Here is a 22,392-nt window from a genome sequence, read left to right as displayed (position 1 = left end):
TCAGGTCTGCATCCAGGAGTCTCTCTATCCCACAGGACCTCCCACAAGGGTCTTGTCCCTAGGAGAGAGAGGTTTGTGCCTGTATATCCAGTGCAGTGGATGAAAAAACTTCCCCTCTGCTTTCTACCTCTTTTCTTTCCATTTGAGATACAGTCTCTGTCTACCAGTCTCCCTGAACCACAGGGCAATTCACTCAAGTTGAGATTCTGAAGGCTTGAGAAAATTAATACTGAGCAGTGGTATTTTGGGTTAGGTTAAAAAACTACATTGAGGGGAATTCAGTGAAGCAAAAGGGGACTTGTAAACACACCTATTTAATTCAAATTAGGCAGTAAAGTGGAACACTGCTCTGCATTCTAAGCTCTTCCTCTTCAAGGAGGGACCACAGAACTCCTTGCATGTGGCTGGGACCTCATGAACTCTCTGTGAAAATCAAGTTGTTTTTCAGGCTAAGTGGTGATGAAGAGCAGAGGTGCCACTGGATCCATTTTCACTATGGCTCTTTCTGACAGGGCTGGAACCAGTGTGCATCTCTCAGCCCAGGATTTCAGCTCCTGTCAGCTAGAGCCAAAGGAGGGCTGTGTTTGCACCTTACTGGTGGGGGAGGAAGAGCCTCACTTCTCTTGAGGCCTTTTGGTTGCTGCCAGCTCAGTGAAAAGCAGAGGCTTGTGGTCTGACAGCCCGGCTCCTCTCCATGGCATGGGCTGCTGGGGCCAGCCATAGTTGGTTATTCCACTTTCAGGATTTTAACTCTTCCTGTGCTCCAGCCCTTGCTGGCAGAGGTGTGTGTGGCCTGTCTGTGGCAGTGCTGGCACCAAGTGTGACCCAGCAAGGGCTGGCTGAGCTGCTCCCTCTGTTTGTGAATGGCTGGAAATGGCAGAGCCTTACACTCACCTCACTGGGCGTAATCCAGCTGTTGAACCCCTGAGGAACTGCAGGGGAACCTGCCAGGGCTGACTTACCTGTCCAAGTACAGAGATAAGAGATCTTAGAAGCACATTCTGCTAATTGCATGAGGCACAGGGGTTTGAGGTTTGTTTTGCATCTCATTTGTGTTTTAAACAAGACTGTGAATCTTGAGATGTTTTTCTTAGTGTCGTGTCAGGACTTTCCCGCTTCAGGGTCACCCAAGTGAAATGACTTCTGACATCCTGTTCTTCTTTCTCACGGTGTTTTTTTGGTGCTTTTTTTCCACCTGGTGATTTTTCGTGTTGCCTTAAGCATCCACAGTGCTTCTCAGTTCCAGTCACCTTCAAGTAGGGCTGAAAATCAGCCCCCAGTAAGGCTCTGGCTGTCTCCTGAAGAAGCTGCCAAATTCCCCCTCTCACAGGAGTTTCTGGTGGGTGCATGGGGCCACTGGGCTGCCTGGAGCCCCCATCCCTTCCCAAAAGATTTGCAAAGTGACTCAGGGTGGGGAGGTTGAAAAGGAAGAGCCAAGTGCTGCAGCAGTTGTCCCACAAGGCTGTCTGGAGGTGATCAGGGTCTGGGTATTTTGTGTGCTCCTGGTGGAGGGACAGGCTGTCCTGAAAGGAGGGAGGATGGGACAGAAATGCTTGGAGGGGGTTGCCACAGGTTCCTGACTGAGCCCCTGGCCCAGGCTGTGCTGACTGGGAGGAGAGGGGTGGCCAGGATGTGCCCATGGCTGGCTGAGGTTGGGCTGTTTGAACCTGTTTTGCAGCTCAGCTGTTTGTGTTGTGTTGGTGTCCTGGCAATCATCCCCAGCCAAGCCAGCCTTTCTGGGGGATGGGAAGGGATTGTACAGGTAAATCTATGGCACACAGGGCAGGTGGCAGCTCTTTGGGTACCTGGGAGTGTATGAGTGCTGTCAGACCTGTGTAAAACCCACACCCCCAGTGAGCCCCACTCCCCTGGCTGCTGGCTGGCTGTCTGTCCCTTGGGCTGTGATCTTCACTCCTTTGGGATTAGTTTTGCAGCTCTCCTTTATCCCTGCCAGAACAACAAGTGCACACAGGGGGGCAATCTCTGTCTTCAGCAGGGTGCCATGTGTCAAAGGCACTTTTTCATCCCCAGCTGCCAGCTCAGGATGGCTTTTCCCCAACAGCCCTGTGCTGGGGTTGGCAGGAAATGCCACTGGCTGGGTGTAATTGCTCCTGGCTGGAGTTACAGGCTCAGGCTCATGGAACCCATGTCCCAGCAGAAAATCCTTTAATTTCTGTGAATTAGGGGAAACCTGAGTAGCAAACTCTAACAATGTGTTTCATTTAATTCCTAAACCCAGAGCATTCCTGGGTTATTTTATCCATTAGGTTCTGTGTCTTGCCCTCCTCAGACATAGTGTGGTGGTTAGTTCCCCTTCCCTTGCAGTCAATGCCCTGCATCTCCCTACAATCTGACCATTTTGGCTAATTATCCTGCATTAATTATCCTGCCACGGGTTTCTGGCTGTGCTCTCTTAGCTGTGATGTGCAATTCCTGTGCTCAGAGACCCAAGGGAGGGGAGCACTGGGCCATGGTGCATCCTCTGGTGTCTGCTAAAGGTTGTGTTGTGTTCACCCCACAGCAGCCCTGACAGATTACTTGCTTTTACAAAACTGCTGATCTCCACAGAACTTGCAGAGGTGGCTGAGCTGCAACTGGCAGAAGGGCTCAAAAACTCCCTGGGAGTTTTTGAAATGCAGTGCAGTTGTTTACACCAAATTTCTTTAGAAGACACAGCTAAAAATGGCAGCTGTGTTTTCTAAAGAAATTGGGTGTGAATTTCTTTAGAAAACACAGCTAAAAATGGCAGCACCTCTCTTACAGGGCTGAGAATGAGGTGCAGGTCATCCTGGAAAGCTGCCTTGGCTCCCTGTGTGGCTCTGGCAGTTATTTCCAGCAGGGGTAGCCCCCAGAACAGGCATGCCCAGGCTGCTGTGCCACTGAGGTGATTAAATGCATTTCCTGCTTGCTGGAGGGTGGAGCTCCAGCCCTGCCAAATGCGCTTTAATTTCCTCCTGCTCTCAAGAGGGTCAAAGCCACTGGAAAAGCCAGAGAGGAGTGCCAAGGCTTAACTAGATGCTAATATCCTTGGCTGTGCTGCTAATAAATTACATACATGTGGGCAAGTTGTTTTGCTTCTTGGTGCATTAGTTTCCTCTGGTGGATTAAACACAGTTAATGAATCTGGCCTCTCTCATGGACAGTGCTGGAATCTGCACATGGAGTGTGCCATGCCAAGGGCTGTGTCCTTACCTCAGCACTGTTAACCAGATCCCAGGCACCTCCTGGCAAATCCTTGCCACCCCACACATGGGAAAGCATCAATTCCCTAGGGCAAGAGCTCCCTGCACTGTCTAATTACAGAGTAAGGCACTCCTGAAGCTCAGTAAGGAGTGCCCTGTTGTAATATGAGCTAGTAAAGCTCCAGGAAGCAATCTTCTGGGGGATATTAATTAGTGTCCCAGCCAGGCAAATCCCTACAGCAGCTCTGCAGGCTTCTCTGGGCTTATGTGGCTTTGGCTGCTGGTCTGGGTTGTGTCTGCAAATAAGGCAGGCAGCTGATGGGGGCAGGATTTTGTATAAAACCAGGAGGAAAGGGGGTCTTGGGAGCTGGAAAAGGATGGTGACAGAACTGGGGTGTGTGACCATGTTCACAGGGGTCTGAGGATGAGGGAAGAGACGAGGATCTGACTCCATGTTTCAGAAGGCTTGATTTATTATTTTATGATATATATTACATTAAAACTATACTAAAAGAATAGAAGAAAAGGATTTCATCAGAAGGCTGGCTAAGAATAGAACAGCAAAGAATGATAACAAAGCTTCTGTCTCAGACAGAGTCCGAGCCAGCTGACTGTGATTGGTCATTAATTAGAAACAACCACATGAGACCAATCACAGATGCACCTGTTGCATTCCACAGCAGCAGATAATCATTGTTTACATTTTGTTCCTGAGGCCTCTCATCTTCTCAGGAGAAAAAATCCTAAAGAAAGGATTTTTCATAAAAGATGTTTGTGACAGGAATGTTCTGGTGCTGCACCCCAAATCTCCCATGGGGAACAGTGCACAGTCTGTGCTTTGTAGGATCAGGAATGACCCAAACCAGGGCCTTGCCTTCTTTCCCTCCACCTTTGTATCCTTCAGCTTTGTCCACAGGCATTGCCCTGAGCTCCTTGGGTGCTGAGGAGCCCTCCTGGTGCTGGTTCCACTGTGCCCACTGTGAGTTGTCCTGCAGCCCTTTTAGCCAGCAGGGTGCTACCACCATGTGACATTAATGTCACCTGGCAGCCCTGGGAAGGGGTCTGGACCTTAAGGAGCTGTGGTAGCTCTTAGTGTGAAGCAGAGCTGGATGCTGCCCTGCTCTGTGAGAAGTGTTGGCTGTTGCCCAGAGGGCTACAAAGATGCTGTGATACAGAGATCTGTGGCCTGCTGGTTGTGTGCAGGGGAGAGGAAGGAAGAAAGGGCCACACCAGGTGGAGAGGGTGAGTCCCTACAGGCTTCTGGTGATGGCTCCAACCTGGCCACCCCGTGTTTGAAGTGGCAGCAGCCCTGGATTCCAAGCTGTTGACACAGCTCCTTGCTGGACTTGTGCTTTGGTGTCTCACTGGTGTTGCAGATTGTTGAAATTCTGGAGAAGCCAGTGTGTTTGTCATGCTGGAATCTCAGTGTGCCCTGCCTGCCTCCTGTAGCTGCCTGGGAGCCAGTGGTAGGAAATCTTACCAGGATCTTCTTGCTGAACCTCTGATTTTGCATCTTTTTATTCACAATCTGGTGATCCCTGTTACACTCAGGAACATCCAGCACACAGAGCAGTGGGAGGGCAGGAGCTGCAGCAAACAGCAGGACAGAATTGAACCAGGAAGGAGGAATTGACACCAGGACACTTTCGGAGAACTCAGGTGTTGACTTTCAGGTGTTGCAAGCACCTGCAAGAGCACTTGGCCAGGAGTCAGAGGCACCTCCTGGTGAGCAATCTCCATGGGCAGAGGGAGCAGGTGGCTCAGTGGCTCCTTCTCATCTCTCCACACTGCAGTGCTTGCTCTTGCACTGATGCTACCCACATCTCCCTTACCCAAAACATCATTTTTTCTCCTAACTCAGCTGTTTTCAGTAAATTACCAGGACCTCTCCCCAGAAGCCAGCACTGATGAGGCAATGCTGGAATATGTGGGGCTTGTGCTGCTCCGTTATTGGATGAACTGTCCACATTACACTACAATGGCAACATCCTTCCTTGTTACCTCATCCCCTTCCTCCCCCAAGCCCCCACTTCAGACCCAGGGCAGGCTCTGGGAGCATTTCCTCACCTTTTTTGGCACAGCAGCACTTCCTCCCACGCACTGTCACTGCAGACCTGCCCAGGCAGTGCTGTGGTACCTCAGAGCTCTGTGCATTTCCCTTGATTTCATCACCCTCTGGGCTTTCTGCAGTTGTAACAGAGCTCAGGGAGCGTGGCAGCCCTGCTCCCACGGTGCAGAGTGGATGGCTCAGCATATCCCACAGCACTGTCAGCTGAGATGCTGCTAGTGAATGAGTATTTAGTGAAATAAGAAGTTTTTGGTTTCTCCATCATCACGTCAGTTGGCTCAAAGCCTCCAGCAGCCAAAGCTGACACACTTTGCCTTTACAGCAGGAGTGCAGCTGACCAGTGACTGGTTCCTGCATGGTAATTTATCTGGTTCCTGGCTCATGGATGGTAATAATTTATCTGCAGTGCACTCACAGCCTCCCAAACTTGATTGCTTGCAAATGCATCAAGTGCTTATCCTGTGTTTCTCTCTGCAGACCTCAAGGGCTCTTCTCACTTCTGTTGTGGTTTAACCCAGCAGACATTTAATCACCACACAGCCCCTCAACTCTCTCCATCCTTCCTCAGGAGGGAGAAGCAACTGGAAGAAAAGATAGTAAAAATTGTGGGTTAAAATAAAGACAGTTTAACAGGACAGAGAAGGGAAGGAAAATAATAATGCTGATGATAATTGAAACTACAAAACAAGTGATGCACCAAGCAATTGCTCACACCCACTGACCACTGCCCAGCCATTCCCAAGCAGCAGCCCCCACTCAGTTTTCCCCCTGGTTTTGCTACAGATCATGGCATCCTGTGTTCTGGAATATTCCTTGGGTCACTTGGGGTCAGGTGTCCCAGCTGTGTCCCCTCCCAGCTTCTTGTGCCCCCCACCCTCCTCACTGCTGGGGTGGGTGAGGAGCAGAAAAGGCCTCACTTAGAGTAAACACTGCTCAGCAGCAACTAAAGCATCCCTGTGTTATCAGCATTCTTCTCACCCTAAATCAAAACCAGCTACTAGCAAGGAAATTAGCTCCATCCCAGCTGAAACCAGCACAACTTCATACAAGTTCTAACTCATGGATGATTGGATTTGAGTCCCACAAGTAGAAAACAAGAGTGAAGGATTTCTCTGCCTTGATGGTTACCAGTGATCCCCTTCCCAGGGCAGCTCTGGGTTTGCTTTCTCCAGCCTCAGGTGTAATGTCCCTGTGCTCCAGTTTATTACAAGAATTCCCTGCCCCCACCTCTTTTCCTGGCACAGCAGAAGGTTCAGCTTTGTGCTTTATTTTATTTTTACCTTCCATGGGGAAGTGAAAGCGCCCAAGGTGCTGCTTCATCTCAGATCTCAGGGCATGGCCACAAAACACAAACTTCTGTATTGGTCACAGGCTGGGGTGGAGGGGGTGCCCAGGCTCAGTGGTGTTTTCTTGGCTTCTCAGGAGGAAATGAGGGAATGTCCAATGTCTCTGATTTTTTAGGAGCTGTTCTGTCAAGTTCCTGGTCCTCAAATATGTCTGCAGCTAGAGGAGTCCTGCTCCTTGCCATCTTCTGAAGAGGATCATAAAGGCAGAGATGAAGCAAAGGGATGAAATAAAGAAGTAGGGAAATACCTAAGAAAGAGCTGTGACAAAGAGGGTGAATCAGGAATGAAAGAGAGTCATAAAGACATCTGATTTACAGCCCTTTGAAATCACAGGGAAGATTTTCCCTGTGTTTGGTGGGTTTGAATTGGAGCCAGAAAAATCTGTTGCATCATTTGAAGGCATTGTGAAATTTGGGGCAGCAGAAGGGAAAGCACAGCCTTTGAAAGAGGCAGGAGGGAAACCTCTGTGGCCCAGAGAGCTTTATAAGGGTCTGGGGGTGCTGATCTCACTTGGCCAGAGCTGCACCAAGCCCTGGGCTCTCCAGGGAGGCCAGCACACTTCTGGGAACCTGTTCCAAACTGAGGCAGGTAGGAGAGGGGACAGGTGGGGTGGAAAACAAAAACCACTTGTGTCACTCAAAAATCTTTTTAGCCCTGATCATTCTTATCTGAACATGAAAAAAGATTTAGCAAGACTGAAAGGAGGGACCTCTGTGGTACCTTTTTGGGCAGGGCAGCTCTTGCATCCCAGCTGGACAGAAGAAGGTTTCCCTTAAATAGTGAGATTTGGGCTCCTGACCACCTTAGTCTCTGAATTCCTAAGCAGCTGGCCAGGTCTGTGTCATTTTGGAGAGTCCTTGGAGGTTGTTGTGTGAATGCACCATGCATTAATTGCTGCCGGGGTGCATGAGCCTCATCCATCCCAGACACAGGGGCCACATGAGACAAAGTCCTGGGTGGCTTCTCTGTGCCACCATTTGGATTTCAAGTATGTGGATCCATATGGATGGATTCCATTTGAATTTCAAGTATGTGGATCCTCTGCTAATGTAGATCCAGCTTGGTTTCTTCTCTAGTGACCCCCATCAGTGTTGATGCTGCTGCTCCCCTTTCCTCCCTCTCTTCTGCTAATGGCATAACCCTGGCTGCCCATGTGTCCCAAAGGTGAAGTACAGCTGCCAGCACTGCCAAAAATAGTAGGTGAGGAACCTGGAAGGCATGTTTGGTGTCCATCTTCTCTTGATTTCCAAATGAGAATAGGCCAAGCTCTTCTAGGTCTCCTCCAGCCTTCCTTCCCTCCTCCCCCTTGGATATTGGTGCAGGTTGGCTGCTCACAGGAAGCTCTGTGGGTGGGTGGTGAGAGCAGGGAGGTATCACAGGATCAGAGCAGGGTCCAGCAGGAGGAATGGGTGAGTTAGGAGAAGATGGGGCTGGAAGCAGCTTCACACAGCAGAGCTCTGAGGCTCCCCTTGCAGGTAAGTAAATGCAGGAGAGGGCTCTGGTAAGGACACAGCTCCTTAAGTACAGCTGCAGGAGCAGGGGAGGAGGGCCCATGGGTGAGGGTCCCAGCTGGGGCTCATCTGAGCAATCAATCCCTGCTCATATATCCAGGGCCCTCAGGAGGGAGCAGAGCATTGCTGAGTTCTCTTTATTTTGGCTCGCTCTAATCCTTGCTGTTAAAGTCATCTCTTCTTTCCTCTCCAGTGCCCAGGCCCTGCCTGTCAAGATGTCCAAATCCAGCAGGGTGAGCCAGGCCCTGGCAGGTAAGAACTCCTCTGTGCTTTATTTGTTCAATCCTTAGGAGTAGGTGAATGAGAGGTTTGCTTTTCTGTATAATTTACTTTCTATTTTCGACTTTTGGAAAGAGTCAGAAACGTTGGTGGCCTTTAAGGTTTTAGGCCCAAAGATTTTCCAGAAAAGCAAAAAGGGCAGATTTGGGGGGGAATGGAATAGATAAACCTTATGAACTGTTTTTATCATCCTGAGTCTTTCAAAATAAGTGAGATTATTTAAGGCTATTCATCTTCTTCTGTACATGTGGATGAGCAAGTAGCAAAGGAAAGGGCCTGTGAATCAAGCTCAGTGCTAGCTGCTATTTTCTGCTTTTTTTAAAGTCAAAGGAGAGGAGTGGTGTGAGATTTTGTGTGGTTTTTAATATGATTTTTTACAATGTGGTTTTATTTAAAAAAAGCTCAGATGGTCCTTAGCTTAAAGAGGATTGTGATACCTTGTGTTGGGAAAGGGGGACAGAAGTTGAATCAGACATTGTCTCCTGGTTTGCTTGTTATCCAAACCTGTGAACACACCACTAAATATACTGAGCAATATATCTGGGAGGGATGAAAGTGCCACTTTTCAATGCTCCTTTTCAGAGTAGATTGGCCTGTTAAAGTTGAAATGGCTTTGCCTTGAAAATAACAACTTGTGCTGTCAGCTTCCCGTGGAAGTGTTGCTGTGCCAAAAGCCAGTGGCACCTTCGCTGTGTTTGGCTCAGCCAGTGCCAAACCAGTGCCCCTGGCGTGGTGGAACTGGGGGGTTTGGGTGCTCTGGTACCAGCTGTGCTCTCAGAAGTGCATCATTACCTGGTGGAGGAGTGCTAAACGTCTGATATCTGGTGTTTTCTTGAGTTTTCTCTGTTTCAGACTCTACAGAATGTGTGTTAACCCTCTCCTTCCTCTGTCTCTTGTCCATGCATGGTCTCTTGAGGTTATTAGCTCCTGGGACACCAAACTTTGCTCCTGAGCGAGCAGAGCCAGTTATATTCTTGTTTTTCAAGACAATGGTTCCCACCTTATTCCACAAAAGCTGTTGGGTCTCTTGTTGAGTGCCCGGTTTTACCCTGGCTGAGAAGGATTGATGTTTCCCTTCATCTAACATTGGCACCATCTGAGAACTGCCCTGCATGTGTCTGCAGCCAGACTGGCACTGCATGAAAACTAACCCAGGTGTCCTCTGACATGCAGCCCATCTGATTCCTCCTTAATAAATCACTGTGGAAACGAGGTGTGAAGTCAAACTCAGCCCCTGTCTAGGTGGGTGGCCTGAGCAGAGCTCCCCTTGCTTGTAACAGCTCAGCCTTTCATGCCCTGCCTGTGTCATGAGGTGCTTAATCACAGAAAGGTAAATACAGCACAGAGCTGATGAATCCAGGCTGTGTTGATGTTGTTGCTGTGATCTCATTCTCCTTGCACAGGAGGTGAATGTGTGCAGTCTGGTGCTACATTGAGATAGAAAAGGCAGCAGGAAATCCCAACAGAATAAACCATTTGCTGCCATTTAATAAAATAAAATGGTTAAAATTGTAATTGGTATCTGTGTTGTTGCAGTCTGGGGGGGTAAAAGAAGGGATAATTACTCATTTTATTATTCTTTACCTCTCTCTGGGGCAGCCAGCATGGGGCACATGGAGATGTGGGGAAGTGCAGAAGCAGCTCCTTGGGATCCAGGTTTTTACACAACACAGTTTTGGGTGCTGTGCTGCCTGCTGCCAAGTGTCCCACACCTCAGAGGTGCAAGGGAGGAGGGAAATATAAATTTGAGTCCTCAAAGTCACATGGAAGCAGAGGAAAGATTAATACACGTTAATTAGGGAGTGGAAGGAAGGTAAATCTCTGGGGGTATTTCTGGTGAAAAGCAAGCAATGGGGTTCTGGTAAAAAGGAAAAGTTTTGCTGAAATGTTAATTAGCTGGGTCTTTAGGGACACCTTCTTCCCCTCTATGCTCTGCTCTCTGTTTTTAGAGCCTCTTCTGGGAAGTGGTATTTTGTTCATAATTAAAATCCTGCTGATGGTGTGCAAGTTACTCATTCCTCAGGTTATTCTCTCACACAGGCTGAGCTCCTTTTGTTTTCCCAGTCCCCACTGTGTGACTGCTTCCAACAGCATCAGTGGAGAAGGCTGGGAGGACAGTGTTGTGGGGGGAGAGAAGTCTCAGATTAAATGAAAGAGGCTTTATTTTTATTTTGGGAAATGTGTCTTGGTCTCCATCCCCTGGTATCTCAGCAGCTTTGGCTCTGGTTTGAAGCTGGACAGATACAACCCTGAATCTCATGGGTGATGTTGAGAAATGCTGCAGGTGCAACTCTTGGATGCAAAGGGAACTTCTGGTGGCTAAACAGGAGATGAGGAATGCTGTGAGTCTGAATTAGAAGCTGGGATTTGTTTGTGTGCTTGGGGCTTTGTAACACTGTCAACCCCACATCTTCTGAAAGCACCCCTTGGGATCCCAGAAATCATGAAGCTAACTTTAAAACCATGTTTTCTACAAAAAAGTATATTTTTTTCCTTGTTTTCTGCTATTTTAATACTTCAAAGTGCATGTGAAAACTTATCTTTTAAGCTTTTTCTTTTCCCTCAAGTATTTGATCAGTAGAGTGAAATGCCAAACAGGTCTAAGCAAACTGTTTAACCACAGAGCTGGTGTTTAAGGATCAGCTGGACTGACATTTCCTGGGAATAATGCATTTTAGCTGCTGTCCCTTGGGGCTGAGGGGTGGCAAGGTACTCAAATAAAAGCCCTTTAATACTATGTCTAAAATGAAGTCTGAAAAGGAGCTTTTTGTTAAATAAAACTGGGTGTTTCTTGTTTGCATGATTCCAGGAGCTGGTGCATTTGGGGATGTACTAACCATACTGATTTTGCTGGTGGATATAATTGTACAAATTAGCAATGCTTTTCTGAGATCTCACATTATGTGAAGGTAAGCTCTGCCTTGTGCCAGTCTGAGGCCTGTGCAAATCCAGGTCGGTGTTGGGCTGGGTGTGAGTGACTGTGTGGCCAACACTCATTACATAATGTCAGGCTGTTTTTCCTGTGCTCACCTTCTGCACGGGATATTACAAAAACTCCCTTATTTACACAGCAGGCTGAAAAAAAAGTTGGTGGATGTTGTCATAGCTCCAGTGAAAATAATTTTACCCCAAGGAGCCACTAATTTTTTATTTCTGGCCAAATAAGAGGCTTTGAGCAAAAGGAAAAAAAAGGCAGTTTTGTATGTGGTTATTGCACACATAGAATCAGATCAGATCCCAAAGGATTCCTTGCAAGGCTTTCTGTCTCCTCCCTCCTGCAGTCCTTGCAGGGAGGAAACCCAGAGCCCAGTGGAAAGTAGGAACAAATAAAATAATATTTTTCAAGCTCCTGGACTAGCTAGTGAGCAGCAGGAACTCTCACAGAACATATCCAAAGCAATCTTGGTCTGGGCAAGCTTGTCATGTTGCAGCTTGCATTCAGGTGAGAATTTCTCCAGGTCCAGGGCTGCACTTGCTCCTGGCATAACTCCACAGATGCCTGGAACAGGTTCTGGCTTGAAACTGTGAGAATTGGAGACTCAATCTGCAAATGTGATGTGTGTCTGTATTGTTTTGGCAAATTGTAGGAAAACAGCTTCCACCTAAGGCCTGGGTCAGGGATGTCCCTTCCTGGGGACTGCAGTCCCCAAATTTGTGAGAGGATTGATAATGCTGAGATTTCCAGAATTGTATTTAAACTTTAAAGGCAGCATTACTGCTGGGGGTTGACATGAGGCAGCAGAGCAATATAACACCAGAACATTTTTTAATGCTCTCTTGACTTGAATCTGCAGTAGAAGATTCATTGCATGTGGCTCCTAAGGCAGCAGAAGGTTTAAAATTGGCCAAGAAAAGGTAATTTCCCACTTACACCTTTTCTTGACCAATGTAAGATAGGAGAACATTGAGTTGGGGTAATTCTCCTGTTTGCCCTGGGCTTGTGTGTCTGTGTGGAGTTGTAGATGGGTGTGCAGCTCAGAAAAACAAAAGGAAGTTTGTGGAATAAATGGTGGATTTTTGATTTTTTTTTCCTTTATGTTGATTCACGATGCTGGCAGGCAGTTTTGGGCATGTTATTCCAGGTATGAGGGGGCTGTGTTACAGAATAGCTGAACTCACCTGAGCTTCTGTGCCTCCTGCTTTTTGCTTGGTCTGAATTTTGTCTCCCTCTGCCATTGAGAGTCTGAAGCCAGTTGTTCAGCCTGCACTTCTATTTTCTCTTTTTTTTTTTCTTTTTTTCTGGGCTCTGGCAGCTAATGTTAGCAAGACAGTATTGATCTCTTCAGAAGAACACATTAATTTTGCATTTGCCTATCAGACAGCTGTGCGTGGGTGGTGATAATCCCTGGTAGTCTTTGGACTCACTTTCCAAATGTCAGTCTGTGCCATCAGTGCTGCTGCACTGCTTAGAAACAGCTTTTTTAGAGCTTTTTCTGCACCAGTTCTAGGAATAGTGCTGTGCAGCCTCAGTGGGGTCAGACTGAGATGATTTCCCCAGCTGTGGTGGGAGACCTTCCCTGTCTGTCAAGAATTTTGTTCCTGCAGCCTCTCTAGTCAGAGTTGCTGCTGCTCTGCTTGGAATGCCTCTGAGTGTTCCCTGCTGGAAGGGAAAAGGACCTGAAGGGTGCAGGGGGCAGCTGTGGTGCTACTGCTGGGCTTTGGGGCTCAGCTGCACTCATGGAAAAACAAGTAGCTTTTGGTTCTGAGGACATTTGAGCTGTTCCTTAAGGCTCTCTGGGAGTGGTACACTGCTGGCTTTGATGGGTTGAGAGCTTGCAATAGGCTTGTGGCCTTTAGGGAGTTACTTTGGTGAAATTTCTGGGTCTGGTGAGCTCTGGTGCTGCCAGTAGGGCAAGGGGAAGTAACCCAGCCTTTGTGTGCTTTGGAGATCCTCCTCTGGCTCTGCAGCTCCTGGGAACTGGGGGAACCCTAGATCTCAGACCTGGATCCCCTTTGAGGGTGATCATTGCTGCCTGGTTACCCATTTCCATTTCACCATCCATTGGGCAGCCTGGTCTTGTGGTCAGCCCAGCTCTTCCAAAAGTAACCCTGGGGAAACTCCTTCCTCCATCTCTGTTCCTCTCTGGTGAAACCCCTTCTGTCTGCCTTTTGGCCCTCTAGATGGGAAAGTTTCAGCAAAAACATCCAACTGTAGCTGTCAAGAAAAGAGTTGAACAGCTTCTGGAATATTTGTGCTCAGACCTTAGGAGAAGGAGGTACAAATTGTGGTCAGCACTGTGTAGGAGTAGTTCTGCTTGTGGGGCACTGAGGCAGGCTTTGCACAGGGGATTTGTAGTCACAGGACACATGTTCCTGACTGGTTGCATATTTGAGGCAGAAAATAGTCTCCCCACTTGCACACAAAGCTGATGCTTCCCATCATAACTCGGTTTTTCAGTCATGTGTGGGCAAGGTGCCTCATTTTTGTCTTGAACAAATGTGCTCTAGAATCTTCCTTTCCCCATATGACTGAATAGAGGCTTGCAAAAATAAAATGCTTGGAAATTCAGCTTTGGCCATGTGTTTCTGAGCTGGAATGTCTGTAGCATTAGGATGTGGTTTGCATGGTCTGCCCTCAGAGGGGATTTCTGAGGAAATGCTGGCTTTTAGGTTTTCTGCTGTTGGTTTGCAGCTATAAGCATTTTTTCTTATTTCTGGTGCTGGCTTTTGCAGGTGGGAAGTGGCTCTAGGGAAAGCAAAAGCAGGTGTTCACTTGGATGTAAGTGTGAGAGCAGGATGGTACCTTGGAAATGTTATGATTTGTAACCAGCCTGGATTTCACAGGCAAACATCATCTTGGATCAGCATGATCAGTCCTGTAGCTTTGTGTGTGCCAGTTTTACCTTCAGGGAATGGCTGTCCTTTTTAATGATTCATGAGTTTTATCAAACTGCATCCCATGGATACAGCTGGCTGGGGTGGGGGGGGATGAGGATTGCATTGAGGGAAAACCAAAATGCCAGGGAGGAGAGGCTGTGTGGGGCAGCTCTGCCCTGGTGTGTTTGAAGGGGGATTGGTTCAGTGTGACACTGTTGAAATGTTTGGTTTTAGGGGGCAGCAGCTGAGCAGGACCTGTAGGGGTTATGGGTGATGCCCTTCATCCTTCAGGCTGCTTGCAGGGCAGCAGGGAGCTCTGCACCACAGCAAACTCAGTGCCTGAGCAGCCCTAAAGCCCAAAGAGGAAAGTCACACAGCACAAAGGGTCGCAGACAAGCCATGTGCCCACATTTCCCTCCCTTAATTTGCTGCCTGGGCTCCTCACTCTGAAAACCTCCAGATCCTCTCCTTGTGCTGACTCCCACCCTGTGACCTCTCGGACGTTTTACACCCTCCCAACTAAGGGCTAAAGGTTTTATTTTATTTGATTTTAATTTTCTTTGAAAGGTTCAAGTTGGTTTTTTTTAATGAATGTGTTTCCCCATTGTTTCCTTCCTGCATGTTGACCTTGTACCACTGTAGGCATGACAGCTATTCTGATGTCAGCCGCCGGACTGCCCGTGCACCTCACCCGTGTGCCTCAAGCTGCCAGCACCCATAAGGCCACTAAAAAACACAGCTCAGTTAAGGAGGGGAGGAAAGTGTCCAAGAAAGGTAGTTCCTGCTCAAACTCTGATATTTGCTTCCATATCCTTCTCTTTATCTCTCTGCACCCCTCTTTTCCTCTTGTCTCTCTCCCCCGACCCTCTTGGCTCTTGGTTTGACTGATGATGTTCATCCCAGGACATGTCTGCCCTGACCTGCAGGGTCTCTCACAACCTCTAAAATGACATGGTAAAGTAGGTGTGGTCCTGTGGTAGGTCAGCTTGTTTCCACACAAAATGAAAGCTGGAACAGATCTGTGCTCTGCATGTCAGACTGCACCAGCCTCCCCTGTGATCCTGCTGCACCCTCCTGGGGAGTGTCCACATACCAGGACCTTCTGAGGTGTTGGTGGGACCATTGAGAAGAACATCAAATCCATATGTGCTCTGCAGAGAAGATTTCCTTTGTGAGCCATGCTTGTCATGATTGAGTCATGGGATGACAAGGATCTCCCAGACATGCAGGCTCCTGAGTCATGTAGGGCTTTTGAGGTCAAACTGCAGAGGATTTGTTCTCTCCACCTCAGTCTGGGGTGGAAGGGAGTGAGGTGGAGCGCTCTCAGGTGGATGTGTGCTGTCAGGAAGGGATGGATGACCTCAGCTCTCTTGCTGAGTGGAGCCCTCTCCAGGGCAGGGCTTTCATTTCTCCTCTTCATATCCCACTGGCACCTCTCACCTTCACAGAGCTGAGAGCCTGGATCCCATCCAGTCCCATTCAATCCCATCCCTGTGCCTGGGACTCTGCAGAGGCAGGTGTGAATCCAGCCTGGTGTAGCTGTAGGGGTTGTTTGCCAGCCTTGGCACTGGGGTGTCAACACCACCTCACCTACAGCATGTCCCCCTTTGGATAAGCCAGGTGGGACTGGAGATGCTCAACACAGATCTCTGCATTTAAGAAAGGAAAGAGCCCAGAGATGGAGAGGAAGAGGCATCTGCCTGTCTAGGGAGAGTTTTTTTGTACCTTTTTCTCTCTTTGGAGTCCATGAGGTCCAAAGCTGTCTGAAGGAGGCAGGAAGGAAAATAGAAATGAAATGAGGAGGGAGGTATTTTATGGAAATGCATTCTGGAGAGAGCTGTGAGAAGGAGTGAGAAAGCAAATGTGGAGTAGGATGTGTGATGGAGGGGGAGGAGAAAGCAGGGGCGGCAGGAGAAGCAGCAGAGAACAGGAGGAGCAAAGGAAAATGGGAGGTGAAGGAGAAGAGCTGGGCAGAGGAGGGTGGCACAGGGGCTGGATGAGGAGCCAGCTGGCAGTGGGGTGGGGTTGTGGCATGGGCAGGAATGAGGGCTGGGTGGTGAGGATGCCCTGCAAAGTGCCAAAAGGGAGCTGTGGTGAGGCCAGGCCCTCCCACAGAGGCACTGGCTTGCCCCAGTTTCTGAAGGAGCCCAAAACAGAAGGGCTCTGCACTGCTGTTGGTCATGGCTGCACTGCTGTTGGTCACCTGCTGCTGCTCAGTGACATGAAACACTGTATTTTAGGTCACAGGGTGGCCACAGACACAGCCTGGCTGGCTGCTGCCTTCTCCTCTGTGGGGTCTGCCTGCTCCCAGCATCCAGCCCTCCCTGGCACTGTGTGAGCAGCCAGGCTGCTGTGAGGGTGGGATGTTAGCAGGAGAATTGTCTTGTGACTTCTGGGCTGGGTGGGGAGAGCAGCAGGGCAGGGGGTGGGAAGGGTGGGACATGGGCTAGGAGGTGAGAGCAGCACACCCTGCGCTGGGTGTGTGCAGCAGCTGTATCTCTGTGTCTGTGCACCCCATCAGCATCACTGCAGTTCCTCAGCGCTGGCTCAGCCCCAGGGCAGGCTGTCACCTCCCTGCCAGCTCTGCAATGCCACCTGCTGGGGCTGGGACACATCTGGAGGAGCAGAGAGGCAGCACCAGCAGGAAGGATGCAATGGGAAAGGGGCATCAAACATCTCCTCCTTCCATCCAGCATGGCAGGATTTATCCCAGCTGTCCTCATCCTGCAGAGGAGACTTGCAGATCAGCCCTTCCCCACCCTGACCCATGAGAAGGGGAGCCTTTCAGTGCTTTAGGTTGGTAAAATCCCCCCTGTTATTTTAAAAAGCAGGATTGCTGTTGGTGGGGGCTGGGATGCCAGTCCTGTGGAGTGCTTCACTTCTGGGATACAGAGTGTATTCAGTCCATTCTAGGAACAAGCTGTGTTTGTACAACACCCCTCAGGGCTGAGGAACATTATTCTGCAGTGCAGGTACTGAGCCTGACTCTTGGCCAGCCTGTTCTTTCCCTTCACAGACCCTGGTGCTGTCAGCAGACAGAGATGGGCTCGTTTTGTGCCTGAATTTCTGCATTGTGTGTTTTTGGCCACATCCCTTGAGGATTTCCCATCATGGAGAGCTCACACAGAGCTCTCTGCATCCAGGACCAAACCCAGCATTGCACTGACCACAGCCAGCTGGTGATGGGTGCAGAGTGCCCCTGCTGAGCCCCCTCTCCCTCCCTGCTGCTGCTCCCAGGCAGTGCTGCTGGAACTGCAGCTGGCTCAGTGAAAAGCTGAGGTGTGTTAAACAGAGGCACTAATTAGTCAGGACTCGTTAGCACTGTTGCTGCTCTGGCAGGGATGGCTCTGGCACTGCCAGGTGCTGCAGGGCTTGGGGAGGCTGTAGTCTCTGGGCAGGCTCTGTGCTCTCCAGGCTGGCACAGGGCCTGGCAGCCTCTGCCATCCCCATGGGTTGGTGCTGCCCTGTGCCAGCGCTGCTGGGACCTGGCAGGGAGGCAGTAGGGCAGGTGTGACTTGTCCTGCTCTCTCCACATGCTGTTTGTGCATGCTGCTGGCCTCCCCAACCTTTGCAAGGACCTCCAGGGGCTGCCTGGCTCTGCTGAGTCACTTGTTACCCACTTCCACCTGGTGAGGAGGTTTCATCCTCTCTGGGATGGGCAATCACTGCAGGTGCTGCAGTGAGGAAGGAGAGGAGCACACTCATCCTCCTTCCTATCCCCTGCAGCTGGAGGTACAGACTGTGCCAGTGCCTGTGGAATGGGTGGGACTGGGGAACCCCTCAGAGCTGGGACATCTTGCTGTTCCCATGGGGAAACATCTGCTGAAGGAGACAGAAACAGGGATGCTCTGACCAGCATCCTGCTGAAATGCTGAATATGGAGAAATCTGTAGATAGAGCTTTGCACGTCCAGGGAGCAGAGGTGATGGGAGCTGTGTGACTGTCCATGACAATGACTAGGAATAACAGTGGCTGGCCTGCAGAGGGTATCAAAAAAAAGCCTGCTGGAAAGCATATGGCTTGTTTTGGGCTACAGAAGGAGTCATTACTGGTTGCTGTGCAAGGATTCAAAACACATCTGTTAAATGTTGCCCATGGAAAGCCCTTGCTGCAGCAAGCAGCTTATTGTCTACAGGGAGGAAGAGGAAGCATTAAAAACAATTTGATATTCCTCTCTTTGTAAATGAAAGAATGGTAAACATTCTTTGGCATCCTGGATAAATGTGTAGCACAGCTCTGGGCCAGCTGGAGATAAACGGCACCGGTTGATTCTTCCAGTCCATTTTCAATCCACTATTGAATCCAGACAACTCTGGGGACTGGCCAGGCTTTGATGATCCCAGGGGATGGCCAGAACAAAGATTTGGAGGCAAACACTTCATTATGGAGTAAACAGCCCTGTAAGGAAGTGATTCATGTGCTGGAGCACACGTGGCTCGTGCCATGGTCCCAGCTGGCTCCCCCTGTGCTGCTGGGCTGTGGCCAGCCAGACGTGCTGCTCTGCCCAAGGAGGGCCATGTGGGTTTGCTGCCCTTCCTGAAAGAGAGCTCTCAGCCTCTTCTTTGGAACTGGAATTGGAAATCCTTGCAGCTGGGGATGGATTTTTCTGAAGTGTCAGGGCTGCCCAGCCCTTTGTCTCTCCAGGCAGCTCTGGTGGCTCTAAATGCATTAGAGCATTGTCACAGCAAAGTGACAGGGACAGATTGCAGATGCCACAGTGCAAATCCATCAGGCATGGGTTTCCTCAGGGTAGCTGAGGGCTGCATCACCTTCTGCCTGCTTGGTTCCCCCAGCTCCATCCTAATGCCCAAAATCCAGGGACTTTCCTGTCTTGCTGTTACCCAGCTCTGCACCAGAACTTTTGTCTCCTTTCATTGACTTCATTTGAATGAGCCTGGCCAGTTCTTGGGTGACATCTTTATTCCTTGGAGCTGCTCCAGAGAAGAAAAGTCCCAGGGGATTCTGTGGAAGGAACATCCCCCACCACCCTGAACGAGCTGAGCTGCTCTAAAGCTGCTGAGATCTGCTGTGCAGGTGGGGGCAGGTGAGCTGGGGCTCTCAGCCAAGGGCAGGGCAGGTGTTGCTGCTGGTGTCACACCCCCTCCTTGCTGTCTTCACCTTGGCTGTGCATCTTTTTGGCTTTGCTTCCTCCAGCCCAAAGCCAGAGGAGACAAGAAGGTCACTTCAGAAAGAGCCACCTGGAAAATGCAGGTTGGGTGGGGAAGGACTTGGTGTTGGTCTGTCTGTCTGTCTGTCAGGCAGCAGAGGATCCACAGGGATGGGAACACAGTGATCATCATGGAAGTGGATGGCCTTAGGAGGGATAATAGCTAGAAGAATAGAAGCATCCTTCCTAAAACCTGTGAAGCAGAAGGAACTGAAGCCTCCATCTCCTGTAGGACATGAAGGTCTCCAGAGGCTGATTCCAAGTGCCCCATGTGGAAAGTGCCACCCTGTGTTTGCCAGCCTGGAGTACAGACATCATAGAGCACTCTGCTGGGGGTGTCAGGCACAGAGAGCTGGGACAGCTCATCCCCTTCAGACTCATTCCTGCCTCTTGATCCTCTGCATGCAAGCAAGGTCCCAGCAGAGAATTCCTGGAATTTCTTTAAGAAAAGCAAGACAAGGAGCCACATTCCCTGTGAGATCTGGTGATGAGGCCTTGAAGCAGCTCCTGGCACTGCTGAACCCTTGGCCTCAAAGGTGGAAGCCTGAGGCTGGCCCAGGCTCCTCCCTGTTTCCTGCTCTTGGAACAGTTCTTGGAAATGCTTTTCCAGGGGATTTTGGGCCCTGAAGAGGAAAACATTTGCTTCTGTGTTGTTCCTTGGCTTAATGCTCAATCCTGTTGCCACCTATCTGCCTTGGGATGTCCAGAGATAGGCAGAGCAGGGCTGTGAGCACCAGAGATGTCAGGAATCCCTCCTGCCCAGCACTGACACTTGGAGTGAATGTCCCTTCACCTCCTGGGCTCCTCTTCTTGCTCTGTGTGCTCAGCCATCCCTTCCTCCTGCTGCTGCTGCCAGAAATCACAGGCTTCAGGATGGCCAGGAATCCCCTTCTGAAAATAACCCATCTTAATGACTGTGTTTTCATTTAGGAGAGTCCAGCCCACAGTTCCTCAGTCTCAGCTAAAGGATGTTGGTGCTCTGCCTTGTTCTCTTTTAGGGAGTGAGGGACTTTACCTGGGATTGGATCTGTGCCATCCAGGCCTTTGCCTGTTCAACACCACTTCCCTTCTGCTTCATGTTTGTCTCTCCATGAAAAGTGTTTGTGCAGAAAATAGCACCCCCTCCTTCCTGCTTGTGACAAACATGGCTTTTTGGACTGGAATAGCAGCTCCAGAGGCTGCCTCTTGATGTGCAGCTTTTTGAACCACAGAGCCAATGCTTGTGAGCCCTCTGTCTTCCCTGGGAGCCCCAGAGTGGATGGGGGGAGCTGAGGAGGGGTAGTGCAGGTACAGCTGCAGCTCTGATCCCTGGCTGCTCCATGAGTGATGCTCTGTGTCCTCTTGGGAGTGTGGAGTTGGGAGCAGCAGCACTCTCCATGCTAAAGCATCCACCTGGACAGGATGGAGATGGGAGAAGGAAGAGCTACACCTTGGCCAGCCTGTTTGGCACAGCACTGCTTTCTCCTGGTGCCCCCAGAAGTGGATTTGGGAAGGAAGGATAAAAGGATGAGGTTCCCCTAAGCCAAGTGATCTGATCTCTCTTTGCCTCCTGCCAGGTTGAGCTGTAACATCACTTGTGCCAATGTTTCGTGTCCCAGGCTGGTGGAGGAGCCTGGCAGGCTCTGTGGCAGGCCTGATGCTGGTGAGGAGCTCCTCTCCTCTCCCCCAGGGCCAGGTGCTGGCAGGGCCATGGGATGCTCCCTCCTTGAGCCAGGCCTTGCTGGGCAGCCCCAGGAGGGTGGGCTGGGAGCTGAGGTGGCAGGGGATGCACTCAGTGGTGATTTGCTCTTGCTGTTGTGTGATGTTTGTTGCTTCATCCCACAGGGCCTCCAGGGACCAGGCTGGGGCTGCTCAGGTGTCAGTGCCTGGGTGGGTGGGACCAGGGGTTTTATTTGGGAAGATGCAAAGATACTCTCTCATGCTGCAAATAGGGTTCATGTTAAAATCTGGTTTATTTTATACACCTAGTGACTTGCACTGTGTCTTGCCGGGTGTGAGTGTGTGGAAGCTCAGGACCAAGGCCACTGTTTCATGTTGAGGATGTGGAGCTCATTGTGCTGCATCCAGAGCTGGGCCTGAAGCTCAGAGTGTTGCTGGGTTTCCTTGCTGGGGTGGTGTGGAAATGCCTTTTTTCTCCTTTGACAACACAGACTGTGTGAGCCTCTGTCCCATCAAGGCTGCCAGGTTTGATCCCAGCTGGTTCTGGTGTGCACAAAGTCCAGCTGGGATGTGCCTGGTGTCACTTGGGGTGTGTGAGGGGAACAGGAGCAGACCTGTGGCACTCCCAGCCCTAGTGGGAGCCATGGCTGACAGCAAAGCCTTTGCTGGGCTTGTAGGGATCTGTTGGAGTGTTCTCTTCTCCCCTCTAACCCTGACCTTGCTCCTTGGCATCCTGGCCAGTGACCTGCTTGTCTGCCTTCTCTCTAGCTCACCCCACGCTGCCCATCACAGCACAGAGTGTCTGACTTGTCTGTCTCATCTCTCCTTGTGCAGCCACGCCAACAGAGCCAGAGTCAGTGGTGAAGAAGTACCTGGAGGAGCTGAAGGGAGCTCCTGCTGATGAGGTAAGAGGACAGTGAAGCACCTCCAGCTTGCCCAGTTCACTGGGGGTGCCAGGGAAACCACAGCAGTGCCCAAGGGCCATCCCTCATTGGGTGTCTGGTGTGGGACATGGTGCTGCTTGCAGTGGCACTGTTGGTGTGAGCTGGAGAGTCCTCAGCACTGCCCAAAACTCACATGTGACAGCAGTGACTTGTCCTCATCAGTGGACTGTGATGAAGGCACAGTGTGGGTTGAGCAGCTCATCCTGACAGTGCCTCCCCATTTCCTTTAGAGGAAGGAGTTTGGTTTTGGTCTCAGTGCTGAGAAGTCAAAACTAGAGATCAAACCATTTTTTTGAACCACAGAGCCAATGCTTATGAACCCTCTGTCTTCCCTGAGAGCCACTGGAGCTTTTTTTTTCCATCCTGCAGAGAAGCAGGATGTAACCATACTCTCCTCTCTGGCTGGTGACAGCTCTCCA

The 22,392-nt window shown here is 50.0% G+C and overlaps 1 protein-coding gene across 1 annotated transcript in view; it reads left to right on the top strand.

The window, feature by feature from the left end:
• DTX2 (deltex E3 ubiquitin ligase 2) overlaps nt 1-22,392 on the top strand; it is a 35,336-nt gene that overhangs the window by 10,938 nt on the left and 2,006 nt on the right. Inside the window, exons 4-5 of the mRNA XM_054287246.1 lie at nt 8,301-8,359; nt 21,864-21,934. Of these exons, the coding sequence (XP_054143221.1) occupies nt 8,301-8,359; nt 21,864-21,934 (130 nt within the window). The remainder of the gene's footprint in view (nt 1-8,300; nt 8,360-21,863; nt 21,935-22,392) is intronic.

Source organism: Melozone crissalis, unplaced genomic scaffold, assembly GCF_028551555.1.
Source record: "Melozone crissalis strain CALT ecotype California unplaced genomic scaffold, PUWL_Pcris_2 ptg000057l_1, whole genome shotgun sequence".
In the NCBI taxonomy this organism is placed as follows: domain Eukaryota; kingdom Metazoa; phylum Chordata; class Aves; order Passeriformes; family Passerellidae; genus Melozone; species Melozone crissalis.
This window is presented reverse-complemented; position numbering and strand designations above follow the sequence as displayed.